The sequence below is a fragment of the Branchiostoma belcheri genome, unplaced genomic scaffold, assembly GCF_001625305.1.
Source record: "Branchiostoma belcheri isolate BF01 breed outbred unplaced genomic scaffold, Haploidv18h27 scaffold179, whole genome shotgun sequence".
NCBI lineage: Eukaryota > Metazoa > Chordata > Leptocardii > Amphioxiformes > Branchiostomatidae > Branchiostoma > Branchiostoma belcheri.
Genome location: NW_017803257.1, coordinates 436,294 through 462,221, shown reverse-complemented (window position 1 = coordinate 462,221; position 25,928 = coordinate 436,294). Strand labels below are relative to the sequence as shown.

Genomic DNA, 25,928 nt, shown 5'->3' with positions numbered 1-25,928 from the left:
TGGCGAAGGTTTCTTGTTTGATGTTTATTCAGTCGCCGCCGCTAGCAGACACGTCGTAAGCACTGTGAACACAGCACCGTATGATGTAGGGTCAACACATTACATGTAACAGTTGTGAGGAGGACTTCTTTCTGTGTTATTTTCGTCACACCTGAATGTAAATGTACGTAACAGCATCGAAAAGATATGATATGGCTCGTATCACGTTGTTATGTGTTCTTTTATACTATGGCATAGTCTATGCCATGACTTTCTACATATTACTAACTAAAGGCGTTTAACATCACGAAATGACATTGTACTTCTAGGACAATTTGTGAAGCTACACAGATATTACGGCAATAGGTTACAAACGTTTACACAACTCTGTCTGAAATGCCTAAAACATTTGTTTCAACAAAGCACTATATTAACTAGATGACGTAGACCGCTTTCATTGCTGCTTTTAGTCCAGCTCTACGTTCATGCCAACAATACATATCATGTATTCTTATAATATACCCTTAAAATTTAAAAATGAAGGAATGAAAATAAAGGTATTGAATGTACGGATGTACATTTTCTGTAATCATAAAGAAAATGCCTATATAACAAGCTTGGACACCCCATATAATTATACTACCTCCAGTTTATTCGACCCCCCCCTCCCGGTACACCCCCTCAGTCAGCCCCCCTGCGGTACCCCCCTGCCCGTTTGGACGGCGTGCCCAGCTCCATGTTGAAGCGGTTTTGCACGATGTGCACGGAGCTCAAGTCCTGGTGGGACAGGTTCAGCTGTACCGGGGTGCTGGACGGGCGCAGCACAAACTCTTCTGTGCGCAGAGAAAAAAACAAAAACAACAACAGATAAATTAGAAAGGTAACATTGGCAAAGTAAATGTATAATAGTTACCTTGATATGGTCTAGTCGAACAAACTACTGCTTTGTCTATTCTTACTAAAACGCATTCTTATATATGGCGACCTGCCCCTCCCACTCTGTCCTGCAACTTGCTACATAATGTAATCCAACACCACAGAGTGTCTGCTACAGCACCAGTTGCCATGGCGGCAGACTTTTAGTCCATGTCATTGAACTCATTAGTTTGAAAGAGAAGAAGAGGAAACAGAGCAAAGCAATGTATTTTCCTTCTGCGAAGGCATTAATCATTATTCAAGACTATAACAAACGGATAAAACATATTTCTGGGCAGCTTACTTTCAGGCGGAGTTCCGGCGGGCCTCAGTACGTTGGACAAACTGCTCTGTCGCGCCAGCACGTCTGCAGTAAGCAAGAAATTGCACATCTGTGGATTGTGAACTAATCCTAACAAGGCTGGACTTCAGGCTACACCTAAACACCAGTGGGTACTCTTTCAGTGCCACTGTCACTACAGACCACACGTTTCTGAGCGTCCTTAATTCGGAGTATCGTGTGTGCGTTTAATATTTGGCGACCCTTCCCACTTGAAACTCGATCCAGATCATATAATCATGTAGACCACCAGAGTATTGTATGTGCACGGGGGAAGCACCGAACTGAAACTCAATATTCTAGTAAATTATAATCTTTATAATTTTTCCAGCCACTTGGGGAGTCTGGTAGACGCTATTTTTCCTCCCTACCTTGTCCGGTGGCGATGGGCATGTCGAAGCTGCTGTCATGCCCCCTCAGCGCGGCAGGGGGCGCTCTCCCCAGCTGCCCGTCGAAGCTTGAGGGCGTGATGGTCCGTCTGTGGGGGTCAGGAGGGCGTGAGTCACTGATTTTGTCAGTTTCTACCAGACTCTCCTACAGGCTAATCTCCAAGCACATCTTTTGGTGGGGGTAAGACAGTATGAAATTGCCCAACCTGTGTCCATTTGCCGACCAATGGGCCAATGGATACAGGCTGACCAATTTGATACAATTTCTGTCTTACCCCCACCGAAAGATCTGCTTGGAGATTACTACAGGCTGCTGTGAAATAGACTGAACGATGTGCAAGAGGAGATAGCCACAATTGCGACCCACAGGTCTCTGACTGTCTATGACTGTCTCCTCTGGTATATCACCCAGTCTATTGGGCCATTTTGTGCTATTTTTCAGCACCTATATTGGAGTCTAGCAGAGACTATGGATACTCAACGTACTTCCTTTTTGGGACAACCCTATCCCCGAGCGTATGTTGGGGTGGAGGAACGTTTTTGAAGGCTTGGCTTCTCAGTCAACGAGTGCTCCATTCCAAAAAGTATTACGCCATCTTATACCCCAACATCTGCTTGGAGAATAGTTAGCTAGCCAGAGAGAATTCATTAAAGTTAGCGACCGAGTAAAATCAGATCAGAAACGTTGTACAAACTCTTTTTGTGTTTTACTGCGACCTAAAAATGTTGGCAAAATCACGACGAAGCTCTAATGTACATAATACACAATACATAATATTTCCTTCAGATGCCATAAAATCACGTAGCATGAATATTCTAGATGTGTCTGAATTACTTATAATACCAACATGGAGTGAAACATTCACAGTTAAACTGATGTTACAGTTATACGTTAGAGAAGAGCGCCTTTGTCTGTTGCCGCTTTTTCTGGCAGACAGACATCAGTCGCCAATCGACAGGCAGGCAGCCCGTAACTTAAAATACGGGGCATTGCTGAAGCGTGATGTTATGTACTTACCTCCTGAGTGCGTCGTACATGGACTGTGAAAACAAAGCAGAACAACAGAGGTGAGTAACGCTTATATACGCACGTCCTGTATCTCACGCTATAGAACGTACAGAACAGCAAAACTACCGTTTGCGGTAACGTTTTACGCACGTCCTGTATCTCACGCTATAGAACGTACGAGAGAACAGCAGAACAATGGTGAACCGGACAGGAAAAACGCACAGGTGACGCGTCAGGTACGAGCGTGTAATCTTCAAGCAGTGGTTACAAAACTGTGGCAAAACAGTGTCAAATTGGCAGTAGCAAATACGCTGCAGTTTAGTTGGCTAGAAAGAAAAACCGGTAAAAAAAGGGAAACTGAAAAAAAGACTAACTAAGAAGGCGTCAAAAACAAGCCTAGACCTAAAATCTCTTTTAGAGTAATGCTTAATTGTGAAATGGGAAGTTTTTGTTGGGAAGCGGTTTGCGGGCGGTTCTGCGGCGGTTTGGAATCCGAATCACGCATGTGAAACGGCAGCGGCGCTCCTCTCCACGGATGTCTGAAGCCGCGAGAACAAGGCGGGCAACATTCCGCAGTGGGAGGCCGAGAGGTGAGGCCTAGCCTCTACCAGGCTTCGGGAGGCGGCTGGAAAGAGTAGAAATTGTACTCTCCAAGCAGAGGTTAGGGTTTTGGGTTATTGGGCCTGTTTTTAGCCTTTTTTTATCGGGGTTTCTTTTTTTGCACTGGAATTTTTGTTGGGTTGAGAGAAGCAAAACTTCCAATGCAAAAAAGAAACCGCGATAAGAAAGTCTAAAAATATATAGGGAGTATAGAAATTGCCCAGATAGAGAGATAACATGCCAGGGGAATTGGTCCGCTAGATAGTACATTTTGCCTCACCCGAAACTGTACTCTCAAGCGGACCAACTCCCCTGGCATATTATCTCTTCCTTTCTAGTCTTCCCAGCCGCCTCCCGAAGCCTGTTAGAGGCTAAACATTCCCCAGTGGCAGGCCGAGCGGTGAAGCCGGGCTAATTCAAGGGTCGGCACTTCGTCTGACGTTCTCTGTACCGTGACGTCACGCACTTGTGTCCGTCACTTCACAGGTAAATCCTACACCTGTCGGCTTCCCGCAGACTACTCAGAAGGTAAATATAGAAGTTTTTTCCAGACAGTTGTTACCTGTCTCCTGTTACTGTATTGCAATGAGTATTATACTTGATTGTAAAAGCAATTAGCCTTCGGGCATGATTTTGCGAATAAAGTTTACTGCTAATATATACCTGGATACAACATCTAGCAGTCCCGAAATTTATGTAGACATCAGAAGTTGATAAATAGAAGGGTCTTAAGGCGATTGATCAAGTTCTTAGCACGACAACCGGAAAGGCTTTAACTTAAGAAGATAGCATATTGTCTTAATGCGATCTAGTAGGTCTTAGGACGATTTGTCATTGTCTCGGTTTAAGAATCTGGAAGCATCCTAAGACAAACGTATGACATGTTCTTAGCTCTTAAAGACATTTGACGGGTTCCGTGGGGTCATAAAACGTTCTGGATGGGATGTCTTTCTAGGATCATAATTAAAACAATCTAAAAGAACCTTCCTCTTTTGTCATTCTCAACTGAGGTGAAGCATGATGTTTTGTCAAGCAAGTACGAGGACTAGTCCATTGCGCTATATATCGCGTATTTGTTACGTTAAACTCTCTAAACCTACCAAACCTCTGATAGAAGAGTAATGGTTTAGAATTTTTACTCTGACCTGCAGTTTCTGGTGCTGCCTGTTCCTCTCCATCAGCTTCTCGGACACCTCATTAAACCGCTTCTTGGTGCTCTCCAGCTCTTTGCGGTTAGCTGCGGGGACAGGATACGTGTTGGCAAACAAGCAGGGACCTAGTGATCTATCGAGCAGATCTTTGGAGCAAGGAGCTTTCAATCAGATTGAAACCTTCTTGCTACAGTATCGATTATTGGCATGCAGCTATACAATATCGAACTGACAATTAAGACAGATCGAACTGACAAAGTAGTATGAATTGACAAGACATTATCTAATTTACAAGGCAGTATGAAATTAACAGGACAGTACCGAAAACGCTGCCGTTTGGCTGGCAAAGAAAGGTACAGGAAAAAGTCCAATAAGAATAAAGCAAAATCTAAACCATTGCCTTCCTTCCTAGCATAAAGAATATACAGTCTAGCCATGGAGAAAAAAATGTTGGATTTCTTTTGCCATGATTCAAACAGAATGGATCCGGAGACTAGAAACCGGTGGATTTTAAGGTCACGCTAGGCTCCCACCCGTTCGCTCGTTCGTCTGTGTCGCACAGCCCCTTAACCCTCCCACCTGCCGTACTCACCTGAGATTTGGTTCTTGAGAGCTGAGAAGTACAGAGTTAAGGACATGTTTGATCATACAGGTGTGTTTCACCAAAATAAACACAAGCTACACTAAACAATAAAGAACATCTACAGATACACAGAATCCTCCGCAACGTTAACTCTGTAAATTCGTATTAACATGTGCATGTTAGATCATTTATTCACTGTATGCTACTGGTTTGTAACACTAGCTTGTAATGATTGTTGGCACTCGTACTCGTACTGTTCATGAGTCATTAGCTATAGTCAATCAGATAACCTAAGGTTAATATATTCCTTTGTGTGAATGCTTCTTCTTTTGTCATCTTCAACTGACGTGAAGCGTGATGCTTTCTGAAGTATCTACCAGTGCAGTGCCGCTTCGCTATAACTCGCGTATTTAGCCAAGCAAGCACACTGGGTCAAACCCTACGCTGCTCAAGTGTGTTGGGTTCTTTTACGTGCAGAGGTTTGGCCCCATAAGCTCCCTCAAACGCGGCGTTACCGGTTTTACGTCCCCATCCGAAATAATGATGTGACTCTTTCCCAGCCGTGTCCCGACCAGGACGAGAACCCAAAATGAACAGGATCCTTTAATTTCATTTTTATTTATTTACCCAGGGCCAGCATATCGCCATGATGGCGTTTTTCAAAGCTCCCTGCAGTCTTATCTGCAGGGAGCATCCTGAAATCTTATCTTGGTATGTACTTATTCATCAATCAGCCCGTTATGAATGTTTTATCCCTAGTAATTACTAACTACTATTACTTGAGTCCTTGTTCCCGTGCGGAGCATAGGCCACCGATATAGCCTCTACCAGGCTTCGGGAGGTGGCTGGAATTAGTAGAAATCGGCCAAACAGAGAGATAACATGCCGAGGGAGTTGGTCCGCTCTAGAGTACAGTTTTCCGCTCCCTCTAGAGGGGACCAACTCCCCTGGCATGCTATCTCTCTGTTTGGCCGATTTCTACTCTTTCCAGCCGGCTCCCGAAGCCTGGTAGAGGCTACCAATTTCTACTCTTTCCAGCCGCCGGCTCCCGAAGCCTGGTAGAGGCTACTCCGATGATCCCCAGTAATTACAGCACGGTACGTCCGCTCGGCGTCCCTCGGGACTGGGACACTCCCGCGCCGAGAGGAGCCTAATCAGATCACGGTCCCCCAGCGCACGGGCCCGGCCCGGTTATCTCCGCATTAGCCGGGAAATTATATATTATTATACTCTCCAAGCAGAGGTTTGGGCTTCGGCTTGTTTTTGACGTGTTTTAGACGTTTTCATAGGACATTCGTTTTTGTATCGGTATTTATTTTTTCAGTGGCGTATTGGATACTGTCTTTTCTACGGTCTTGCCAATTTGATACTATCATGCCAATTTGATACTATCATGCCAATTTGATACTATTATACTGTCTTGCAAATTAGTGATACCGTTTTTTCAATATGAAACTTTCATTTCAATATGATACTGTCTTGTAGCCACCAAAAGGCTAATAGCCTGGGTGCCATCCTCCGTAGTTACCGCCGGCGGTAACTAAGGAGGATGCAACTAGGCTAGGAGGATGCCCCCCAGGCTAGGAGGATGGCACCCAGGCTAGGAGGCTGGGACCCAGGCTAGGAGGATGCCCCCCAGGCTAGGAGGATGGCACCCAGGCTACGAGGCTAGCACCCAGGCTAGTAGGATGGCACCCAGGCTACCAGAAGGTCTGCTTGGAGATTAGGTTATCTCTGCATTAGCGGGGAAATTACGCAATTGGCGCGGAACAATCCCGGGTGAAAGTGGTTTGTTTGGGAAAACAGCCCAATCAGTGGGGCTGGAGAGACTGGTGGCAATTTTAGGCAATTATGTATTACGTAACGTTCTTCTTGAATGTCTAACGTTCATCGACGTGAATTTTGGTGTTTTGAGGCACCAAGCAAATGAAGCCGTTACATATCTACACCATATTCAAGCACTACGCTATATATATAACTGCTTTTCGTCATCTGACAAGTGACAACATAACCAAGAACTACAATTACAATCAAATCAGCAAATACGACGTTCGATTCAATTAAAAGAAATCAAATTCCGTACGTGGCAGACGTTTACCAGACGAACTACGCTGGCTAAAAAAATTGAATTCAGCCAAACCGGTAGAATAATTTGCCAGGGGAGTTCGTCCACCACACTTCCATGATTCAAAATGTTTTTTTCCGAATTCTACTATCCTAACCTCTTAGGGAATACATGTGTACAGGACACGTGAGGGACGTGAGCCCAAACCCAACATGCCATCAGCCAGCCCGATATGACTCACAAATGTAACCGTTAGGCGGTCTGATGCAGGGACGTACGGAATGATCACGGCACAATTTACGGAAACATTACACAGGGATAATCGTGAAGGATGGGTATGCTCCAAGCAGATCTTGGGGGGGGGGGCAAAATCCTGACTTGGCCAGGTGATCTGACCGTATGACCACCAAGGTAGTGGTCTGATTTTATCCACAAACATCTGCTTGGAGAATACTAATGAGAAGGGATTTGATAAATGAGGTTAAATCGGGTACCAACGCAAAATAACAAGGAAGGGTAATCGATCATTTACGTTTGGTTTTCGCTGTTGATGATTCGCTTTAATTCACCTTGAACGTTGTCGGGAAATATTTCAGGGGGGGGGGGTACAGATTTCTAACAAATAAAACGACTGCCTCTTTCTGTTTTTATCTATCCGATTTATTTGAATTGTTGATTACGTTATGAAGGGAGGCCTCCTCATAAGCATTTTATGCTTCCGGCCTCCCTGCACTGTTACATTTCATTTATATTTACTTGTATTTGTATATTGTTACATTTTGTTTTAAAGTGCGAAATAAACTGAAACTGTTCAAATTGACGCATTCTCACTCAAGTTTTTTCACGAGATTGTCTATTGGAAAATGGAAACAAAGTTATGATTTCCATAATTATAGAGGTGCGCAGTAATGCAGACGGAATTACGTCTGACGTCTGGCGACACAGAATGCCTCGTGCGCTTTAATGTGGAGTCAGCCATGACATGCTAACGGACAAGGTGCGATATTGGCTGTGGACCTGATGTATCGGGCTGACGGGTTCAACACAGTGGATGCACAGCTAGGCAGGGTCTGAGTTCCCTAGATCTCCAAGCAGAGGCTAGGATTATTTTTGACGTGCTACAGGCATTTTAATCGGGCTTTCTTTTTTCATTTTTGTACCTGTACCTTTTTTTTTCAGCCAAACGGTGTTACCGTGACATGCTGGATACTGTTTTGACCAATTACCAATTTGATACTGTTATGCCAATTGGATACTGTCTTGCAGCCACCATAACATTTGCTTGAAGATTAGGGTGACCCTGACCTGGATACTGTTATGACGGCAAATAAATGTTTGGGGAGGGTATAGCGTTACGTTTCTCTACCTGTCCTTTTCTAAATTTGATAAATGATAATCGACGCTGTATGAAATATGGGTCAGCTTAGACATGGACTTTGGATCGATGACAAATCTCCGTGGGCTAAAAATACCCGATGACCTGTAGGTACACGTATTAGAGTTATAAAGGAAACACTTGAACCATGCTTGAACAAAGACCTGTAGGCGCCGGTTTGCGATAACCTGGCGTTTGTCAACACAGACCATGACTCGTTCTCAGAAGCTCTTAGATCGCCCTGCATGTAAGCATGGCGCTGGCAGATAAAAATCAACCGTTTGACTGTTGACATGTCAACCCGGGAAAGGACTCTGGATACTCTTAGCTTTATCCTCATTGAGAAAGGGCCATTCTGAAATATTTGTAGTCTCCACCAGACTCTTTTACAGGCTGAATAGAATCTAAGATAGTAGAAATCGGCCTAAAATTCAGTTTAGGCCGATTTCTATTATTTATTGGTCTTTATTCAGCCTGCAAAAGAGTCTGGTGGAGACTATAAGAAATTTTGGGCGACTTCTGAATTTCGCAGTACCACAGAAGGGAAGAAACAGTCCGTTACCATGGCGACGGACGGTGGAATGCGATGGGAAAGAGCAGCAAAAAACAACAAATATTATCTCAGAAGTGACTAACGCCACGCCAGGTATTTCCCTGTTGACAGAGTGCCTTCCGAGCGCCTTCGTAACGCTTCCGGTCGGGCTTTGCACTCAGATGACATCAACCTGGCCTGATTTATGTCACCCATTCCAAATATGGAGGTCAGTGGTATCAAATTACATCCCCACCGCCATATAAGGAGATGTGGGCGGGGCTAATTATGTAATCAAACTTAATGGCATGACGTAGGGTAGCCAGGTACTGAGGGCATAAAAACGTGCGGGGCGGACGGTTTGGTCGCTAGTTTCACGTACAGAAGTACAAAATGCAGAAGTTTATGTGTTCCACGCTGCTGGTGTTGTGTGTTTTGACGGCGGGGACGGCAGGGTTCGAGCTGGCGGACATGATCTCCCGGCTGCAGCGGCAGAACGCCGAGCTGACCGAGACGGTGGCGAACCTCACCGCGGCGCTGGAGGCGGCAGGCCCCGACAGAGTACAGGGTGAGCTACGGTAGCCTCCAACGGGCTTTTCTAAGGGGATAGGATAGACGTCTACAGAAACGTTATCCTCCAATAGTAGGGCCTTCCTGTGGGGGTAGTCAAGTAGAATTAGACTAGTAGTAGCCTCCACCAGGCTTTCCTAACGGGTTACTCGGAGGGTACTGAATTGGGTCACACATACTAGGGTTCTCATACCTATTTTGCTGTATTTTTACTGTAACAGTTTTTGAATCCCCGTTAATAGTTTGGTGGAGAAACTATGGGGCTACCGGTCCATATCAGATAAATCACGTACACACGTACATAGAATTACTGGAAGTACAGAAGTCTTTTTTTTTTTTGACGTGAAACGCGAGCAGACTTAAAGTGAAAGTATGACATCTTCACTAAATCGTCCCTTTCACCGTTTTGTTGGGAGAAATAACGAAGTTGTGGTGAGTAGTTATTTCGCCCCAGGCTAGCCGGGACGGCCGAAGCGGCTCGCTGCCCTACTCTACCACCCCTCACTCAACCTTAATGTAGTCTGTGTGTATTGGCAATAAATACCTAAACTCCTAAAGCTTGTCTGCTACTTGGTAGTCTCTACCAGACGCGGATTCAAAAGCAGTAAAATTTAGCCAAATATGAGAATAATTTGCCAGGGGAGTTTGGCCCGGGGGGATTTACGCATGGACTCCCCAGGCCAATTATTCTTCACTTTTTTTTTTACCGAATTCTACGATCCGTAGCCCCGTAGAAAGGCCTGATGTACTATCATGTACTCAATGTGTATTGGAAATTCAGAAAGCGTGTCCGACTTTTCGGTACAAACGCGACGACAGACGAAACCATAACAGTCCCCACAAAAGTTGTTTGGCGCTGTTTGCGGTATTTGCCAAACACCATTCACGGCTTCACCCGGGGACAATGCGATGTGCGGTTTCCCCCCGCTGGGCCCCACAGGACACGTTTAATCACGGTAAACCCCTTCACACCCTCTCGACCTTAGCATTATTATATAATTAACGCAAGCTGAGAAAATTGCCAGCAATTTTGGCCACAATGGCGCCGGCGATTTGAGCTGAACTTCGCCGCTGCCTCCTGTGGATTTTTGAATATTTTCTCTTGTTGAGAATAACAAAGGCCGACGCCATCTGGGGGAAATTTGGAGACTCGGTATAATTTATTTGTGTGCAAAAATTATCAAAGTTGTCCGGAGAAAATTATATACACAAGAAAGACCTGGCGTACAAAACATTCATTTTGACCGTAATTGACGGTTTTCACGTTCATCGCACAATTTCAAACCTTTGTCTTTGCAAAGGCCTTTTTTTTAAATCGACAACGCGCATTATATGCCGCTCTGCCTATTCACGAAATAATTGAATCGCTATTTTGGGTTTTTCGACAGTAATTTCCGCTTCTCTTGGCCAAAAAAGCCAATAAAACATCATGAAACAGACACTGGCACTATAGAAGATTTCTAGCGTCCTCGTGTATATTTCTGATGGTAGTGTTCGCGTGCCAGAAAAACGGAAGTTTCTCGCATATGTTATGTGTAAATAGTGACAACCTCATACATATAGTATCGGATCTAATCCAAACAATTAAGGTTTGATCTCAGGATCCGATAAGGGTCGTTTCGGATTTTTAATTTGATTTTCAGATGTTGACAATCATACATAAAATATACATGTAGACAGCTAAACATTACTCTGGCATTTCGGCTTCCTCTCGTTTCTTGGTAATGGTGAAAATGACTTGTCCTGATGGTATGTCAGAAGTGGCCCGTCAGTAGGTAAACTTCGTCTCACCTGGAAACCGCCGTTTGCGTTCGGGTCTGCGGCAACTTCCTTCCCGCTAATTATTAAATGCTGATCGCTAAAAAACAACGGGTGAAACATGAAACAACTTTCCGTCCGTCCCGGAGGACCTAGTAGCATTCATGTGTCAAAAGGTGAAAAGATTCGCGGCTTGTGAAGTTATTTTCATTCAGATCGGATTAAAGACCTGCCATTGAGTCACAAAGTGCTTTTACACAGCTCCATTGTTTCAAAATAAACACAATAACATCCTATTAACATTTCTGGACGGGATCGCCCGTGTTTTAAACATGATAATAAGAAACAGTACGCCCTGGCAGAATGTATTGTCGCTTGGGTGGCGGGATGTCCGTATTGTTTTGGGGACGGAAATTCGCCACGAGGCCGCAGAAAAGTATCAAAACAGTCCCTTTGTTTCGGTCCGGGTCGGGCGAAACGCGAGATCGTCAAGGTGTGGAGTATAGGAAGCTACCTGACGTGTCCTGACGTCACGGTTAGAGGAAAGTATGATCGAATATCGCCAGTTTTTGTGCGGACGGAGCGGATGCGGTTTTTATTGTTTGACCAGCCGGGCCAGGTGAGCGGAGGCCATGTTTAACAGTGGATTACTGATAGCCCGGATACCAGCCTGTTCCCAGGGTCAATACACAGAACAGAAGCTCAGGGTCTAACCAAGAAGATTCTAAATCTCCTTGGTCTAACTGCAGGTCTGTAGTAAAATATCCTTGGGACTGTTGGGATTTGGGAACTGGAGCCGAGGAGCAACATGACCTAATTTCAATTTCAAAGCAGATCTTTCGGTGACCGCACGCAAGATTGTATCAAATTGGCCAGGCAGTTTCCATTTGCTACCGAAGGCTTTCATACTATCTTGCGATCTGCTCAGTGAAGCCAGGAATACATGTACCTACATGTACCCTGTATACTGGCACCCAGCCTAGGTTACTGAGTTTGGGAGGTAAAGCTTATCACAGGCTTAGAGCTGCTTTACCGGTTTAGAATAAAACGTCCTTGACCCCAATCCTAAGTCTCTACGATGTCTGTATGCCAGGCTAGTGAAACTGTAGCCCGGCCCAAACAGAACGGCCTGCTGATTCAGGCCCGGCCGGTTCCCAGAAAACCCGTGGAACCCCGGCAGACGACAGAACAGGTGGATCGCTTTACTCGCGACACCATAGACAAGACAGTAGAAATTTTAGCAGTCGGTATTCTGAAGATGCGCTCAGCTGTTGAGATTCCCCTTGGCATGTAGGCACGTTAATCCTAACATCCCAAACTTGTATCCATTGCAATGCGGACAGCCTAATATCCAAGCAGATGTTTCTATCGCTACGTTTCTTTAATGTCATTTTCGTCTCTTAAAAGTGCCGTAAAACTTGTGTAAAACAACCAGAACATACATGTAGCAATAGCACGGTCTTCCAGGCTTCGGGAGGCGGTTGGAAAGGGTAGGAATTGGTCAAATAGAGGAATAACATGCCGGGGGGGGGGTCGCCAGAAGAGTACAGTTTGTCGCACCCGAAGCCTGGTAGAGGCTAATGTTACTAGATTAATGAAGCAATTACATAAATTCTCTATCTGTCCACAACCCTACATCTGCTTGGGAATTTACAGCGCCGTCGGTGCGAGTTTCCAGAAATAAACGTTAGCTGGGAACTTTGGCACATGGTTCCGCTTTTCCGGTTCAGATCCGAGGGTATGTGTACATGTGTGGGAGTCCCAAAAATAACAAGGAAAAAAGGATGTGTTTTCCTGATACCGAGTAGCTTTCCTGATTAGAAGCTGTCTGGTCTCCATTCTCCTCGCCTGGTTACCAAACCTATTTTATTAGCTGCCGAGACTCTTTCGTTCTCTCCGCAAAATAGAGGAAGAAAGAAACACCGCAGCTGAAACAGGTTTTGTAACCAGGATCCCTCTCTCCAGGCAAAAACGGGACGTTAAAAAAACCATCACGATTTCGCCTTTTGACTTTCAACAAATGCAAATACGTAAATCATTCTATAAACCTAGTCTCTACCAGACTAACTACGCTGGCTTTATACAGGAGCATTTTATTTGCCGGGGGACTTTGGCCGCCTTGGGGTTTGACTGGTCGAGCAGGGAAAGAATTTCTTAAGAAACAACCTTCCCGCGCGCGGCCGGACACCCTTGGCCAATTTTACTCTGCCGAATTCTACGATCCGAATTCCCGTAGAAAGGCCTGCTACTATAAACGGCATAAACCGATGACAGGGATGTGAGTGATCTGTCAGTACTTAGCAAGCTCGGCTCCCGGGCGCTCCTTTCCCACGGCTCCCCGGAGTAAACTCGCGTTACACCGCCGGGACCGGCACAGTAAACCCGCCATTACGGAGCAGTCACACACTGCAGATAGGGTTTCACTACATCAAAAACAGGCCTTGACAATTCCCAGCGACAGCACTTATATTATTGTAAAAACACACACGTCTGACTCGGTCATACTCATAGCGGAAACTGTCGAGTGTTTGGGAGTAATGTGGACACTACGGTCTTAAAATACTGGTACATATATCTTACAGGCATATCGTACCAGGATGGCAATGACGTAATCTCCAAGCAGGCGTAAGGTTCGACTTGTTTTGTGAGTGCTTTACAATGTAGTTCGTCTTTTTCAAAGGGGTACCGTGGGCGTTCACTTGAGAGACCTAGCCAAATCGGCCAAGTATCCACGGCAAGATTACGGCTTGGGCTTTCCAATTATGAGAAACTGTGTACAGTCAGAACTGATAACAAGTAGAAAACAGTACACAATACCGGTTACCAAAAAAGCCCTGCTAATTCTTCTAACAAATGCGACTGTAACACGTGTAAACCGCCCCACGTTACATCTGCTTGAGGCGCCCAGCCGTGTGTGTTTTATCCCGCCCAGTCCCGGGGGAGGGGAGACGGACTGTGGTGTTTAATGGCTGTCATTAATGACCAATCTGGCTCCTATCTCTCTGGTCTCCCCGCATATGGAACGTTATCATTGCCGACAGCGGCAGTGATAAACCTTATGCCACCTGCTACTACTATTACATACTATTACATTCAACAGTGGGGCGGGGCAAACCTACTCAAGAAATGTGACAGTACTCCTCCCCGGAAACCATCAAATCATCTTAGGGATAACCGCTCACCGTGGTGGCTTGGCATAAAAAAGGAAATACACGCCAAAAATTAGTGTTACAGGATACCAGACTGTCTCCTGGGCCTACACAGGCCAGCTCCTCGGCTACAGGGCCAAACATGCCACAAGGAAGCGTTACCACACCGCAGACCCCTTTGAAGTAGACCTTGACACTTCTACTAAGTTCTAGCTCTGTTTCAAGACTATATGTATTGTACAGTAGTCTCATCTACATCTATCATCACAGTACTTGTCCCCAGTCACACGACAGCTCAGAGTTTTGTAGGACACTCATACATGAATGAAAATGAATGTGTCCACCACTGTCACAAGAATGTGCTCAATTCGCTATCATACACCTAACCTGACTTTTTGCTTTTCTCCCTCTAGAACTGGAGACAGAGAACTCAGTGTTGCAGGCAGAGAAGACCAGACTACAGAGGGAGATATCAGGCCTGCAGGAGAGGATAGAGGATATAGAGCTCATGTACCAGACACTACAGCGGAGGGCTGCAGGTAACTATCTCTGGATAGTTCAGCGTCTAACTCTAGTAGGGAAGTGTCTACCTCAGAAAGAGGATATACATGTAGAGCTCCAGGGAGTGTCCACAGTGGGGAGTGTCTAACTCAAGATATCTAACTGTTGTTATGTGGAAGGGAACTGTTTCTGTATGCAGAATGTTACTCCCTGTCCTGACCTGTTTTCCACGATGACTCAGGTTTTGAATAAAACCCGCACAAATTACGTCACCATGGACTGAGGCCAACTCCTGAGGACCCACGAATGTTGATAATGCAGAATATCAAAATCACCACATCTGGAAAACTGAAAGGGTCTGCCCTGAAAAGCCCAGTCCACTAATTACTCTAAAAAAGAGTGATGATGTCTGAATATTGGGATGTATTGTTCAGATTTACATGTGAATTGGCTCAAAAAGCACATCTATCATTCTTTAGACCTTCCAACGACCCCAAAAATCAATAAAAGAGTGAATTATTGATTATTCTGCCTTCATCAATGTTTCATGAGCGTCTCAGATACCGGCCCCTCCCTTTCCTCTTATTTACAGGTTTTTCTGTAACAGTTTTATTAGAAACTGTCAATAATTTAGGAGGTTTAAACCCGATAACACTTTGGAACAATCTTCAGAAGGCAATTGCTTTGATCAGGGACAGACAAAGATTTAAACGTGAAGTTAATTCTTTCCTCAGTGCAAAACTCTGACAGCATTTTATCTAGGCAGTCTGGCTGCTAATGCTGAGTGAGAACTGACGTAGATAAAAAAGAAAAAAAACTAATTTTCTCTTTATCCCCCCCCTCCAGGTTCAGCAGCTGGTACAGTCCATGTTGCCATGACAACACGGATCCTGTATGCTAGCCTATCAGCTGTTGTGCTGCTCACAAGGCTCAGCAGTTTGAGGTAACCATGGTAACCAGGGGACAGTATGACTAGACAATCAGAACTGAAGTGTGACTGTGAGACTACTGGGAACTGAAGAGTGAGACCACTGGGAACTGAAGTGTGAGATCTAGACCATGGGAAAATGAAGAGTGAGACCGTCAGGAACTGAAGTGTGATACCACTGGGAACTGAAGAGTGCGAGTGCCACCACTGACCAACTAAAGACAGACCAGGGAATGGAAGAGTGAGACCACTGGGAACTTGAAGTGTGCCAGGAACTGAAGTATAAGACCACCAGGAACTGAACTTCAGATTTAGTGTGAGACTGCCGGGAACAGGGGCTGACAAATATTTATATCATAATGAATGGAAAACTATGCTTAAGTTTCCAACCTCACCTGTGCTTCATATGTCTGTGAGATCAAATTATTGCTCAGCATAGAGTGTACTCTATGTAACTTCTCAGTACAAGCCTTATTCTCATTATTTACCTCTGTGGCAGTGGTTTTAAGTGCTTTTATAAGATGTTTTATACAGAAGCACAATGTCTTCCACTTGTGCTATTACTAAATCTGTCCTATAGTACTATTTTATAAGTCTAAGCTGTGCCTAGATTTGCCAACTGTGCTTGTAAATATGTAATTTTATGTCACTCAGATGGTCCTTTTTCAACCCATCACTCAGTTGTGTTAGACAAGGTAGCAGTGTTCTTTTTGTTTCCAATAGCGACACGTGAAAGTTGCTAGTTTCAGTAACGTTAATGACCAAATGTTTATATCTATCAACTCCATGATGAAAGATCCAAAACAAGGTACACATGTACTGTCACGCAAAAGTCAATTTAAATCAATAGTAGATGTAAATAATCTAAAAGAATCAATCTATATAGCAATGAATGTATATTGTGTGATGAAGATGAGCTGATTAAAAAGCAAATTTTATTATTATGAATATATTAGTGTTTGTGTGTTTGTATTTGCATTGCCTGAATAAAGGCAAATGTGTGTTTTATGACTTACTCTTACTTATTATTCCAACACAAGAAATTGGACTTACCCAAATTTTCGACTGTGTAACGCCAGTCTTTGTCAAAGCTCTCTGTAATGATAGTAGTGCCTGGCAATAGCTGATCCACAATGGTACACCGTATACTGGTGTCTCAACATTTGAAAGCTATAGCTACTGCCAAGGCAATGAGAAAGGCCAGACTAAAGGACTGAAAGCACTAGTACTTGTAGTAGACGTACATGTACTTTGTGCAGTGGCTACATTACAGTAGTGCCATGTACAAAAGGATACAGCTGAGTTCAGCCTGTGTTGTGCTCAGCACCTGTTCATAGTACTTCTCCAGCTGAACACTTCTCTCCTTCGCCTTGTTACACATGTACTCCTGGTATGTCCGCTCCTGGTGAGACTACAGGGGAAGGAGGGCATCACTTCACTTCTCCACATCTTCAAGGAACTGAATTTTTTCTTTGAAGAGGTTCATCAGTCACATAGAATTAACAGTTAGTAGAAATTCTTCAGTAACTGTATTTTTGTACCCCTACTCCGCAAGGAGGCGGGGGAGGCCAGAAGATCCACACACGTCTCGACCTAGTCTTGTGTTCTCGCGAGACTAGGTCACTCCGTGAACAAGATGTACAGTGGCCATCTAAAATTTGGGGGTACGTAATCTACCTTACAAAAATACAGTCACTGATCAAATTTCTACAAACTGAATTTTTTCTTTAATTAAAAGGGTATCATGCTGAATATGTCTTATCCATAAAGAATACATGTACAGTCAAATTTGAACAAAATGAGAATGAAATGGAAGTGCTCTCTTTGACTACAAGTTCATGTACAGGTGTTAGTTGTAGTTTGTACAGGAGTCACTAGATGGCATTGCTACAGAAGCGTGCATGCAAATCTTCCCAATGACAATGTCCCTACTGACCTGGTAAGTCCAGAAGGACATGGCTCGAGAACAGATCTCCATAATCACCTCTGGTCTCTGTCCTGCCAGAACCATCTACAGGGCATGAAAGGGACTGAGTAGTAAATACAGTGGAGCTATCTGCTTCAAATAAGAATAATCATTAACAAAGTCACTTTTGCTTAAAGAAAAATGAATCTACAGACCGACTTGTACTGCTCTGAAGGCTGGAGGTCGATTCTGACGATGTCAAACTTGTCTGACAAACTGGTTTCACCTGGAGGAAAGAGAGTTGTGATCATGAAAAAGAAACCAAAACTGCTTGTAAAGAAGACAGGTGTCAGTTATTCTCCAATCAGATGTTAGGCTGTTTGGGATATTGCTATGTGATTTTCAAGGCCTTTTGTTTTGTTGGCTTTTCTTTTGGTAAACTGGCCTGACTTGGAGGGTAGAATAATATGTACTTACATGCTGGGCAGGTGTAACATTTGTTAAACTCCCTGGTTCCATCCTCATCACAGAATATATGGGAGCAGGAGGTCACCTGGAAAGAATGGGTGATGACAAGGATGAAAATTCCCCTGGGAGGTTTTAGAAAAATCCATACGAAAAGATTTAGAAGAAAAACAGTTATGCCAATGTGAAGAAAAATTGTGCTATATGTACATACCCAAGCGAACGTGGTGAGCCTCTTGCGACACTTCTTGTAGTTGCAGATGAGATCGTTGTCCATTGTGGCGTCACTAGTGACCAAAAAAGTCTGTGATGGTATCGATCTCCCCCTTGACTGGAGGATCACAAGCAATTTGCGTTCCAGTCACACAAGAACGTGAACAAAAATACACGGAATAGAAAGAGGAACTGATCACATGCAAGCGGTTCGTAAGTTGGAAAATGATGGCCCGGTTATCCCAGGTTATTCTATATATGCTCATAACGTTAAATATGAAAATGTCACTTTAAGATCAAGATACAAAAAGTGGACACTACATTTACTGAATCATCCATTGCATAAGATGTTGAGTATTAAAAATTCAAAATTATTTTCACAAAAAAAAAAGATCTTTGTGGAGTGTGACGGAAGCTGATTTATCAAATACACTCCCCAAAAGCGCCCATTCACACAGATGAAAGCGATCGCGAGATGATTTCTCTCTCAATGGGTGAAAAAATTACCTTAGACGATGAGATTTTCCTGTAAACTTGTCCACAACTCACCTTTACTTTCTCTTCCTTTTCTTGTTTTCAGCGAATCGTAGAATTTTCGATTTTCCAAAATGGCGGCTTTTCGAAATCTCGTCTGTGATTGGTCAGAAGTTTGACCTCGTTCCTAGAACTATTTTTTTTTGAACGTACAGCTCTCGATCCCAGGATAGTCTCCTACACGGCTGGCGATAGATTAGAAAATACTTAGTTCATCCTGAAGACTGATATTTTAACGCTTTTACTTCCTATAAGACAAAAATCTGATCCTTCGAGGCACAAAATAAAAGGAATGCGGAAACGCCAACAAAAACAAACTCACAAAACTGAACTCTCGCGAAGTACTGCGAGATTTCTTGAAATTCCGAGATTGGACGATGTCATATTGGCCTGAGGGGCGTTGCGTTGGACATTTTTATCTTGTCAGTTTAGAATGAATAGGAAGAAAATGATAGGCCAAAACAGTACTTTAAGCTATAAGTAATACATTCAATTTAAGATAAGGTTTATGTGAATAGTTTATATAACGTCTAAGCCCTGACGTATATTTTGTACCCCCCGGAGTAGAGTGGTTCGTGCCTGACGTGGCAGATATCAAAGATGGCGGGCTGGACGGGGTTTTCGGACGAAGAGTTGGCCAGAATAAAAGGCGTCCAGGACGGTATGTGTTAGTCTGCAACAGTTCTAGATAACGCTGTGTTCAGTAGAGATAATGAATGACATTTGGGCGTAGTTTCTTGTGCGTACGATGTCTAGGTAGCTTGTAATGACGAGACGAAATTGGGGGAGGGTCTGTTCTCGACAGTAGTCCGACAACTTGTCAACAACTTTCTCTATTTAGCAAGTCTAGTCAAATTTGCTAAAGCCAGGAAGTTTTAACCTCGATCCCTGGTCAAAGTACTACTTTATCTGATAAGTTATAAAACAAATACAAATGATCGTAGTTTAGATATCTATATCTGTGTAAAGTCTACAAGGTAATTATAGATAATTTACAAACAAGGTGAGAAAGTTTTTATGTTTTGCCAATGAGGTTTTTAGTAAAACCTCCTTGATCTCGCAAGGGAAGAAGAGGTAAGTAAGTAATATCAGTATATGATCAACAGTAAATGTTAAGCTGAAGAATCTGTTGACATCTGTTTGATATGTTTGAAAACATCTGAAAATTCTAAGATTGTAGATGGTCCACCTAAACCAGTATCATGATCAGGGCTCGAACTTAACTTTTTCCCTACTGTCCCAGAACTGTCCCAAAAATAAATTCCAACTGTCCCAAAGTGAGGATTGACTGTCCCAAACTGGTTTTCAGGAAGTATGTATTACAACAACAATAAAGCTGAGTCAGAGAACAGTTGCTGTGTAAGCTAATTGTCAATTGAAATAAACACAAAATCAACTCAAATTGAAACTTGTCTTGGCTGGTTTATTGTGCCGACAAATGTAACAAAGACAAGCCAAAGTTCTTTTCAAACTTTCTTTCCATTTTCTTTCCTTCCACTTGTTATGTGTAGGCTACAGTAAGTGGCCCCTGTAAAGTGTGCATACTGCATGCTGCACACTGCAGTACTATATTATACTGCATGTATTACAATTCACAAATATTTACATGTTTAAATGTTTTACATTTCAAGCCCCCCTCCCCCCTTCCGTCGGCGCATCCCTCTTTCGTACCGGCTGTACGATCTGGAGGCTGACACTCAGTTGTTGAAACCACGCCGTCAGACTGAGATGATCCTGAACGTCTTTGAGGATCGACAGCATTGACTGCATTCGACGCCGGGGCCGCTCGCGGCGAGGAGAAAAAAGAGGAAATTTTCCCCTGTGCCATGCCGGCCATGACTCTCAAATTTTCTGATTTCGGCTGTTTTCGGCATTCCATTCGTCATTTCGCGGGAAACTAGGCGAAGTTTACCGAAAGACACCGTACATTCCCGAGCTTTGCCGGTTCACTATATTTGGCATTGTCAGCTGATCTCCCGAGCATCTCCGGAAATATCCGAACATTAAACAGTTACAGTTCGCCATATATGGCAGATGCCTTGATTGGATGGAAGCTGTGATTGGTTGAATGTTGTTTACATGGATAGAATGTCTGGGAACTGGCGTGGGAAAGTGGCGCCAAGGCGGCGGGCTGCAATAGATCAAAGGCGATGGGCGGGGCGACAAAATAGTGGCCACATGCGTACACGGGTGCCACACGCGCTGCTCAGCTGAGTGTATATCGAATTCGGCGGCTTTTGGTGAGGCCCAAAAATGGGTTGCGCGCCTGACAAACGTATGAACGGCTGACATTCTGATTGTGAATGTTGGTTATTTTTCCAGTGTCCCAAAAATGTCCCAAAGTGATTTTTCAGTTGTCCCGGCCGAAATTTTAGTGGCCAGGGGACATCGGGACATCGTTAAGTTCGAGCCCTGATGATGGTTGAAGAAGAGACATAAATTTTAAAGCAGTAGTCTAAACTGGACTAACCACCTATATAGCTACACAACTCTACTGTAGTATTAAATTGTACAGTTTCATCAGGTTGGTACTATATAGTATAGGAGGTTTCCCTTTAACACAACCAGTTGTGCATCTTACTCTTCCTTACAGGTGGTCCAGGTGGTCATCAGAAGCGGCGTCCAACCAGAACCCCCCCACAGCGCACCCGACAGCAACAACAGCGCGACAAACTCATCCAGGAGAAGATTGCTGAGATCAACCACAGCAGCGCCAACGGCAAACTGGACTCCTTATCCACTGGGAACAGGATGAAACTCGCCGTGAAAAAGGAACAGCCCAAACCCAAGTCTCCCAGTCCACAGACCAAGAAGAAAGTGACTTTTCAGCTCCCAGAGGAAGGAGATAATCCTGAGACGACAGGAGGAGGAGACGCAGACACGTCTGGGACACCTGAGACGTCTTCTGAACCTCCTCAGGAGGAGAAGGAGCCTGAGATGATCACAGATGATAAGGAGGTGGAGAAGTAAGCTGCTTAAGGAACTGCTTGCGCTGCTAATTATAAACGCTCCCTTTCCACTAGACTTCTTCTTCTTCCTCAAAGTACATGTCAAACTTCATTAAGTTGAAGGCTCATGACATGGGGGGGGGGGGGTGAGTGAGGGGTGGTCGCTTTCTTTTAAAGTTTGTATGGCGTGAGTAAGAGGAGGAGACCCAGCTCCTCAATGGGCAGGGGCGCTACTCCCTGTCCGCCATCCTGCAAGTGGGTAGACAGTGATCGTTCAGCAACCATACAACAACCAAAATTAGTGTGCGATTCTTGATTTCAAGATTGGAATACGATCCAATAAGTAGGATTTAAAAGACAACAAAAACACATGCACAAAAAGTAACAAAACAGTTAAAATCTGCATGTCAAATTTTTTGTCGTCCAGCCTTCACAGCCTCTAGTGACTGTGGGAAAGAGAAGTAACTGTAAGGCAGTACTTGTGCCCATTAAGGCTACCTTAGAGTGCAGGTGAATAACACACACACACAGGAGGATGTGCCTTTTCAGGCTGTTGTTTACTGTATTGTCCAGCTGAATATCACTTGCACAAGTTCAGGATGTGCCTGCCCATTGTTGTTTAATGTTGAAAACAGGAAGTCCTTGTTTTAGCTCCTGTTATAAAATCATATAAATCATATCTGGAGCACACAGACATGTTTTGTCAGGGTGCCATACTCATAGTGAACCATATTTCCTTATGCATATTTTTGGGAAAAATGTTTTGACCTCTACCACTTCCCTTAGAATAAGATGTGTCAATCTTATATAATCTACCAAGAAATATCAGGGAATGTTCATCAGACATTTATTTGTCCGAGTGCTTCAGTGTATAAAATGTGGTTTCTGGTATTTTCCACAATGCTGTATTTTTGTGTTTCAGACGAGAATATTCCAAACTGGAGCAGATCCAGAAACAGCAGAAGGAGATTGAGGAGTTGAACAAGAGGAAGAAACTTCTGCTGTCTAAAGCCATCGCTGACAGGTCAGGAGATACTGCTGTGTTGTGTGTCTGAAGCAGGTTTTCAGCTAGCAGGGCATCTTGGGGATATCTTGTACTGAAAATTAGATACTCTACTTTTAAGATGTCCTACTTTTTGCACACATACCTTCTCCCAGCTTCAACAGTTCAAGATAAATTATCTTTGTAACAAAAACTTGGCTGCATTGCAGGAAACAACTTGTTCCAGAGAGTTACGAATTTCAAAGATTTTCCCCTTTACTCGTCACTTGGCGCCTCCTTATTTCCTGTGTCTTAAGACAGACCACATCCTTATTTCCTTGTGTCTAAGATCCCAGTCTTGTTTCTTGTCCCCTCAGGAAGAAGCGTACCCAGCAGGAGGCAGCGAGGCTGAGCCTGATACAGAAGGAGCTGGAGAAGATGGAACACCTCCTTATTTCTCATGTCTTAAGACAGAACACCTCCTTATTTCCTGTGTCTAAGATCTTGTGCCTTATATAATTATATCCTCAGGAAGAAACGTACCCAGCAGGAGGCGGCCAGACTGAGCCTGATCCAGAAGGAGCTGGAGAAGATGGAACACCTGCTGAACGTGGACGTCTCCATCCTCAGGGACAGGATCGACGATGTCAGCAGGGAGTACTCTGAGGCAAGGTCAGTATGGCAGTCTGTCAATCAATCAATCAATCAGTCAATCCATCTATCTATCTATCTATCTATCTATCTATCTATCTATCTATCTATCTATCTATCTATCTATGTATCTATCTATCTATCTATCTATCTATCTATCTATCTATCTATCTATCTATCTATCTATCTATCTATCTATCTATCTATCTATCTATCTATCTATCTATCTATCTATCTATCTATCTATCTATCTATCTATCTATCTATCTATGTATCTATCTATCTATCTATCTATCTATCTATCTATCTATCAATCAGCCAATCAATCAATCATTGAGTTAGTCAGTCAGTCAATCAATGAATCGATCAGCCAATTAATCAGTTAGCCAATTAATCAATCAATCAATCAGGTTTTCAACTTTAATCTGGAAAGTGTTTCCAGAAGGCAGAAAAGGAGTTCATGTTTACTATTTGTTTACCATTTATTTACTGTTTATTGGTTTGTTTACTGTTGCCCAGGAAACGGCTACAGAAGGCAGAAGAAGAGTACGTCCAGGCTAAACTGGAGTTGTTTGTTGGTTTGTTTACTGTTTACCGTTACCCAGGAAACGGCTACAGAAGGCAGGAGAAGGGTACGTCCAGGCTAAACTGGAGTTCCACCAGAAGTCAGAGCTGAAAGAACAGCTGACGGAGCACCTGTTTATTTACTGTTTGTTTACTTACTGTTTGTTTACTTTTGCCCAGGAAACGGTTACAGAAAGCAGAGGAAGAGTACGTCCAGGCTAAGCTGGAGTTCCATCAGAAGTCAGAGCTGAAGGAACAGCTGACGGAGCACCTGTACTCCATCATCCAGCAGAATGAGCTGAGGAAGTCACGGAAACTCGCAGAGCTCATGGAGAAGATGGAGATGGTCCAGGTAAGAACTTGGGTTTATTATGAAAGTCCATCTGTGTTGGTAGTTACATGTTTAGAGTTAAAACTTAAGATCCAACACAAAGTTCTCTCACCTAGAGCATTCGACCAGTCATCCAGTGAGGCTTGTCACGTGGCTTCTTTGAAGCGTGACGTCAACACTGGGTCAAAGGTATCTGGTAGACGATGTCGACCCCCCTTGCAGTTCGGTGAAGGGTGATGGGCCCTGATGTATAAGGCCTCCTTCACCCCTTTTTACTTGGGTCTAAATCATGGGATTTCGACTCCTGTCACCATGAAATATGAATGTGTTTGAGTAAGAATTAACAGTCTAAAAGCAGACCATATGTGGAGGTAAACATTATGCATTTTACAAATGTTACCTTTCTAGTTTACATATTTAAACCTCAGAATAACCTCCCTTTCCCTGGTCCAGGCAGGAGAGGAGGAGGAGCTACCTGCCATGGAGGAGCTGCATCCTCCCATGATGCACCTGGAGTCACCTGGGCTCCATCCCGAGGCAGCAAAACTGGCCAATCAGCAGCAGGCAGCGGAAAAACCTGCCGACTCAGCGGAAAAACCTGCCGACTCAGCAGAAAAACCTGCCGACTCAGCGGAAAAACCTGCCGACTCAGCAGAAAAACCCTCCAGTGACGACGTTTCTACTGAAAACACAGGGAGCTCAGCAGAGAAAAGTACAAATAACGAAAATCCTCCTACCAAAACTACAGAACAAACTACAGGGGAGGGGGACAAACCACCCAACAGTGGAGGTACAAGAGAAAAAGTTGATACAGATGTTACAGCAAAGAAAAATGACACTGAAACTAAAAGTCCTGATGATGCAGGAAGTGGAGATTCCTCTGTACAGTCAGCGGGAGATGGGGATAAGGAGAGGACAGAGAACGGTCCTGATGCTGATACACAACAAACATCACAATTACAGCAATGATAAAGTAAAGGAGCCTTAGATTTAAGATGAGGTAAATGATTAAAATTATGGTTATTTTAAAAGACCAGATGATAAAACAGCAACATAATTGTATCTTCCATATATTACAGTCTATCCTAAAGTCTTTACTGTACATACTGTACTATGCACTGGGGGCATCAAATGCCAAAATCTACTAAACTACAGGCCAGAGTAGATCCTTTTTTACCCAGCTTTCATCCCAGTATTAATGCTGCTGTAAGATGCAGTAGCCTTTTTTTGTTGTTCAATATATATATAACTACATTGAGATTTGCTTTATGCATGTAACTTACATGTAGGTGTGCTTGTTACATAGATACGCTTGGCAGCTTTCAACTTTGCTAGTTTGCCAATTGCTTCATGTGGAAAATTATTAAAGGGGGTCTGCCTACCTAGAAGGTAGACATTTTCAATGTTTGTAGGTATTAGCCATACTCTACCATTTGTACATTTAGAGAATAGAACTTGTAAATAGAGAAGTATTTTTGTAGACTACATCG

General features: G+C 43.7%; 3 protein-coding genes across 3 annotated transcripts; 2 read left to right on the top strand and 1 right to left on the bottom strand.

Annotated features, from left to right (window-relative positions):
• Positions 1-660: 660 nt before the first annotated feature.
• LOC109467234 (E3 ubiquitin-protein ligase CCNB1IP1-like) lies at positions 661-19,058 on the bottom strand. Its single transcript, XM_019765177.1, has 12 exons — positions 18,978-19,058; positions 18,430-18,502; positions 18,228-18,303; positions 17,966-18,036; positions 17,781-17,855; positions 17,141-17,255; positions 4,976-4,996; positions 4,378-4,469; positions 2,642-2,664; positions 1,606-1,712; positions 1,199-1,261; positions 661-812 (listed from the first exon to the last, which is right to left on the bottom strand). Exons 2-12 carry the CDS (start codon positions 18,490-18,492, stop codon positions 661-663), a joined length of 858 nt encoding a protein of 285 aa, XP_019620736.1. The 5' UTR covers positions 18,493-18,502; positions 18,978-19,058.
• Positions 9,263-16,742, top strand: LOC109467256. Its single transcript, XM_019765193.1, has 3 exons — positions 9,263-9,506; positions 14,829-14,954; positions 15,763-16,742. The coding sequence occupies exons 1-3, from the start codon at positions 9,332-9,334 to the stop codon at positions 15,861-15,863; spliced, it is 402 nt and encodes a 133-aa protein (XP_019620752.1). The 5' UTR covers positions 9,263-9,331; the 3' UTR covers positions 15,864-16,742.
• Positions 19,059-19,545: 487 nt separating the features above from the next.
• LOC109467247 (RAB6-interacting golgin-like) lies at positions 19,546-25,625 on the top strand. Its single transcript, XM_019765191.1, has 6 exons — positions 19,546-19,623; positions 21,556-21,928; positions 22,833-22,934; positions 23,424-23,564; positions 24,288-24,459; positions 24,892-25,625. Exons 1-6 carry the CDS (start codon positions 19,563-19,565, stop codon positions 25,405-25,407), a joined length of 1,365 nt encoding a protein of 454 aa, XP_019620750.1. The 5' UTR covers positions 19,546-19,562; the 3' UTR covers positions 25,408-25,625.
• The last annotated feature ends 303 nt before the right edge of the window (positions 25,626-25,928 follow it).

Excerpts from the sequence above, each read along its gene's own strand:
- LOC109467256 (XM_019765193.1), top strand. The coding sequence starts at position 9,332 with ATGCAGAAGTTTATGTGTTCCACGCTGCTGGTGTTGTGTGTTTTGACG. Across the intron at positions 9,507-14,828 it reads AGGCCCCGACAGAGTACAGG|AACTGGAGACAGAGAACTCA; the intron begins GTGAGCTACGGT and ends TTCTCCCTCTAG. Across the intron at positions 14,955-15,762 it reads ACTACAGCGGAGGGCTGCAG|GTTCAGCAGCTGGTACAGTC; the intron begins GTAACTATCTCT and ends CCCCCCCTCCAG.
- LOC109467234 (XM_019765177.1), bottom strand. The coding sequence starts at position 18,492 with ATGGACAACGATCTCATCTGCAACTACAAGAAGTGTCGCAAGAGGCTC. Across the intron at positions 17,856-17,965 it reads CTTCAGAGCAGTACAAGTCG|ATGGTTCTGGCAGGACAGAG; the intron begins GTCTGTAGATTC and ends CATGCCCTGTAG. Across the intron at positions 1,713-2,641 it reads ATGTACGACGCACTCAGGAG|ACGGACCATCACGCCCTCAA; the intron begins GTAAGTACATAA and ends TGACCCCCACAG.
- LOC109467247 (XM_019765191.1), top strand. The coding sequence starts at position 19,563 with ATGGCGGGCTGGACGGGGTTTTCGGACGAAGAGTTGGCCAGAATAAAA. Across the intron at positions 19,624-21,555 it reads AATAAAAGGCGTCCAGGACG|GTGGTCCAGGTGGTCATCAG; the intron begins GTATGTGTTAGT and ends TCTTCCTTACAG. Across the intron at positions 23,565-24,287 it reads AGGGAGTACTCTGAGGCAAG|GAAACGGTTACAGAAAGCAG; the intron begins GTCAGTATGGCA and ends ACTTTTGCCCAG.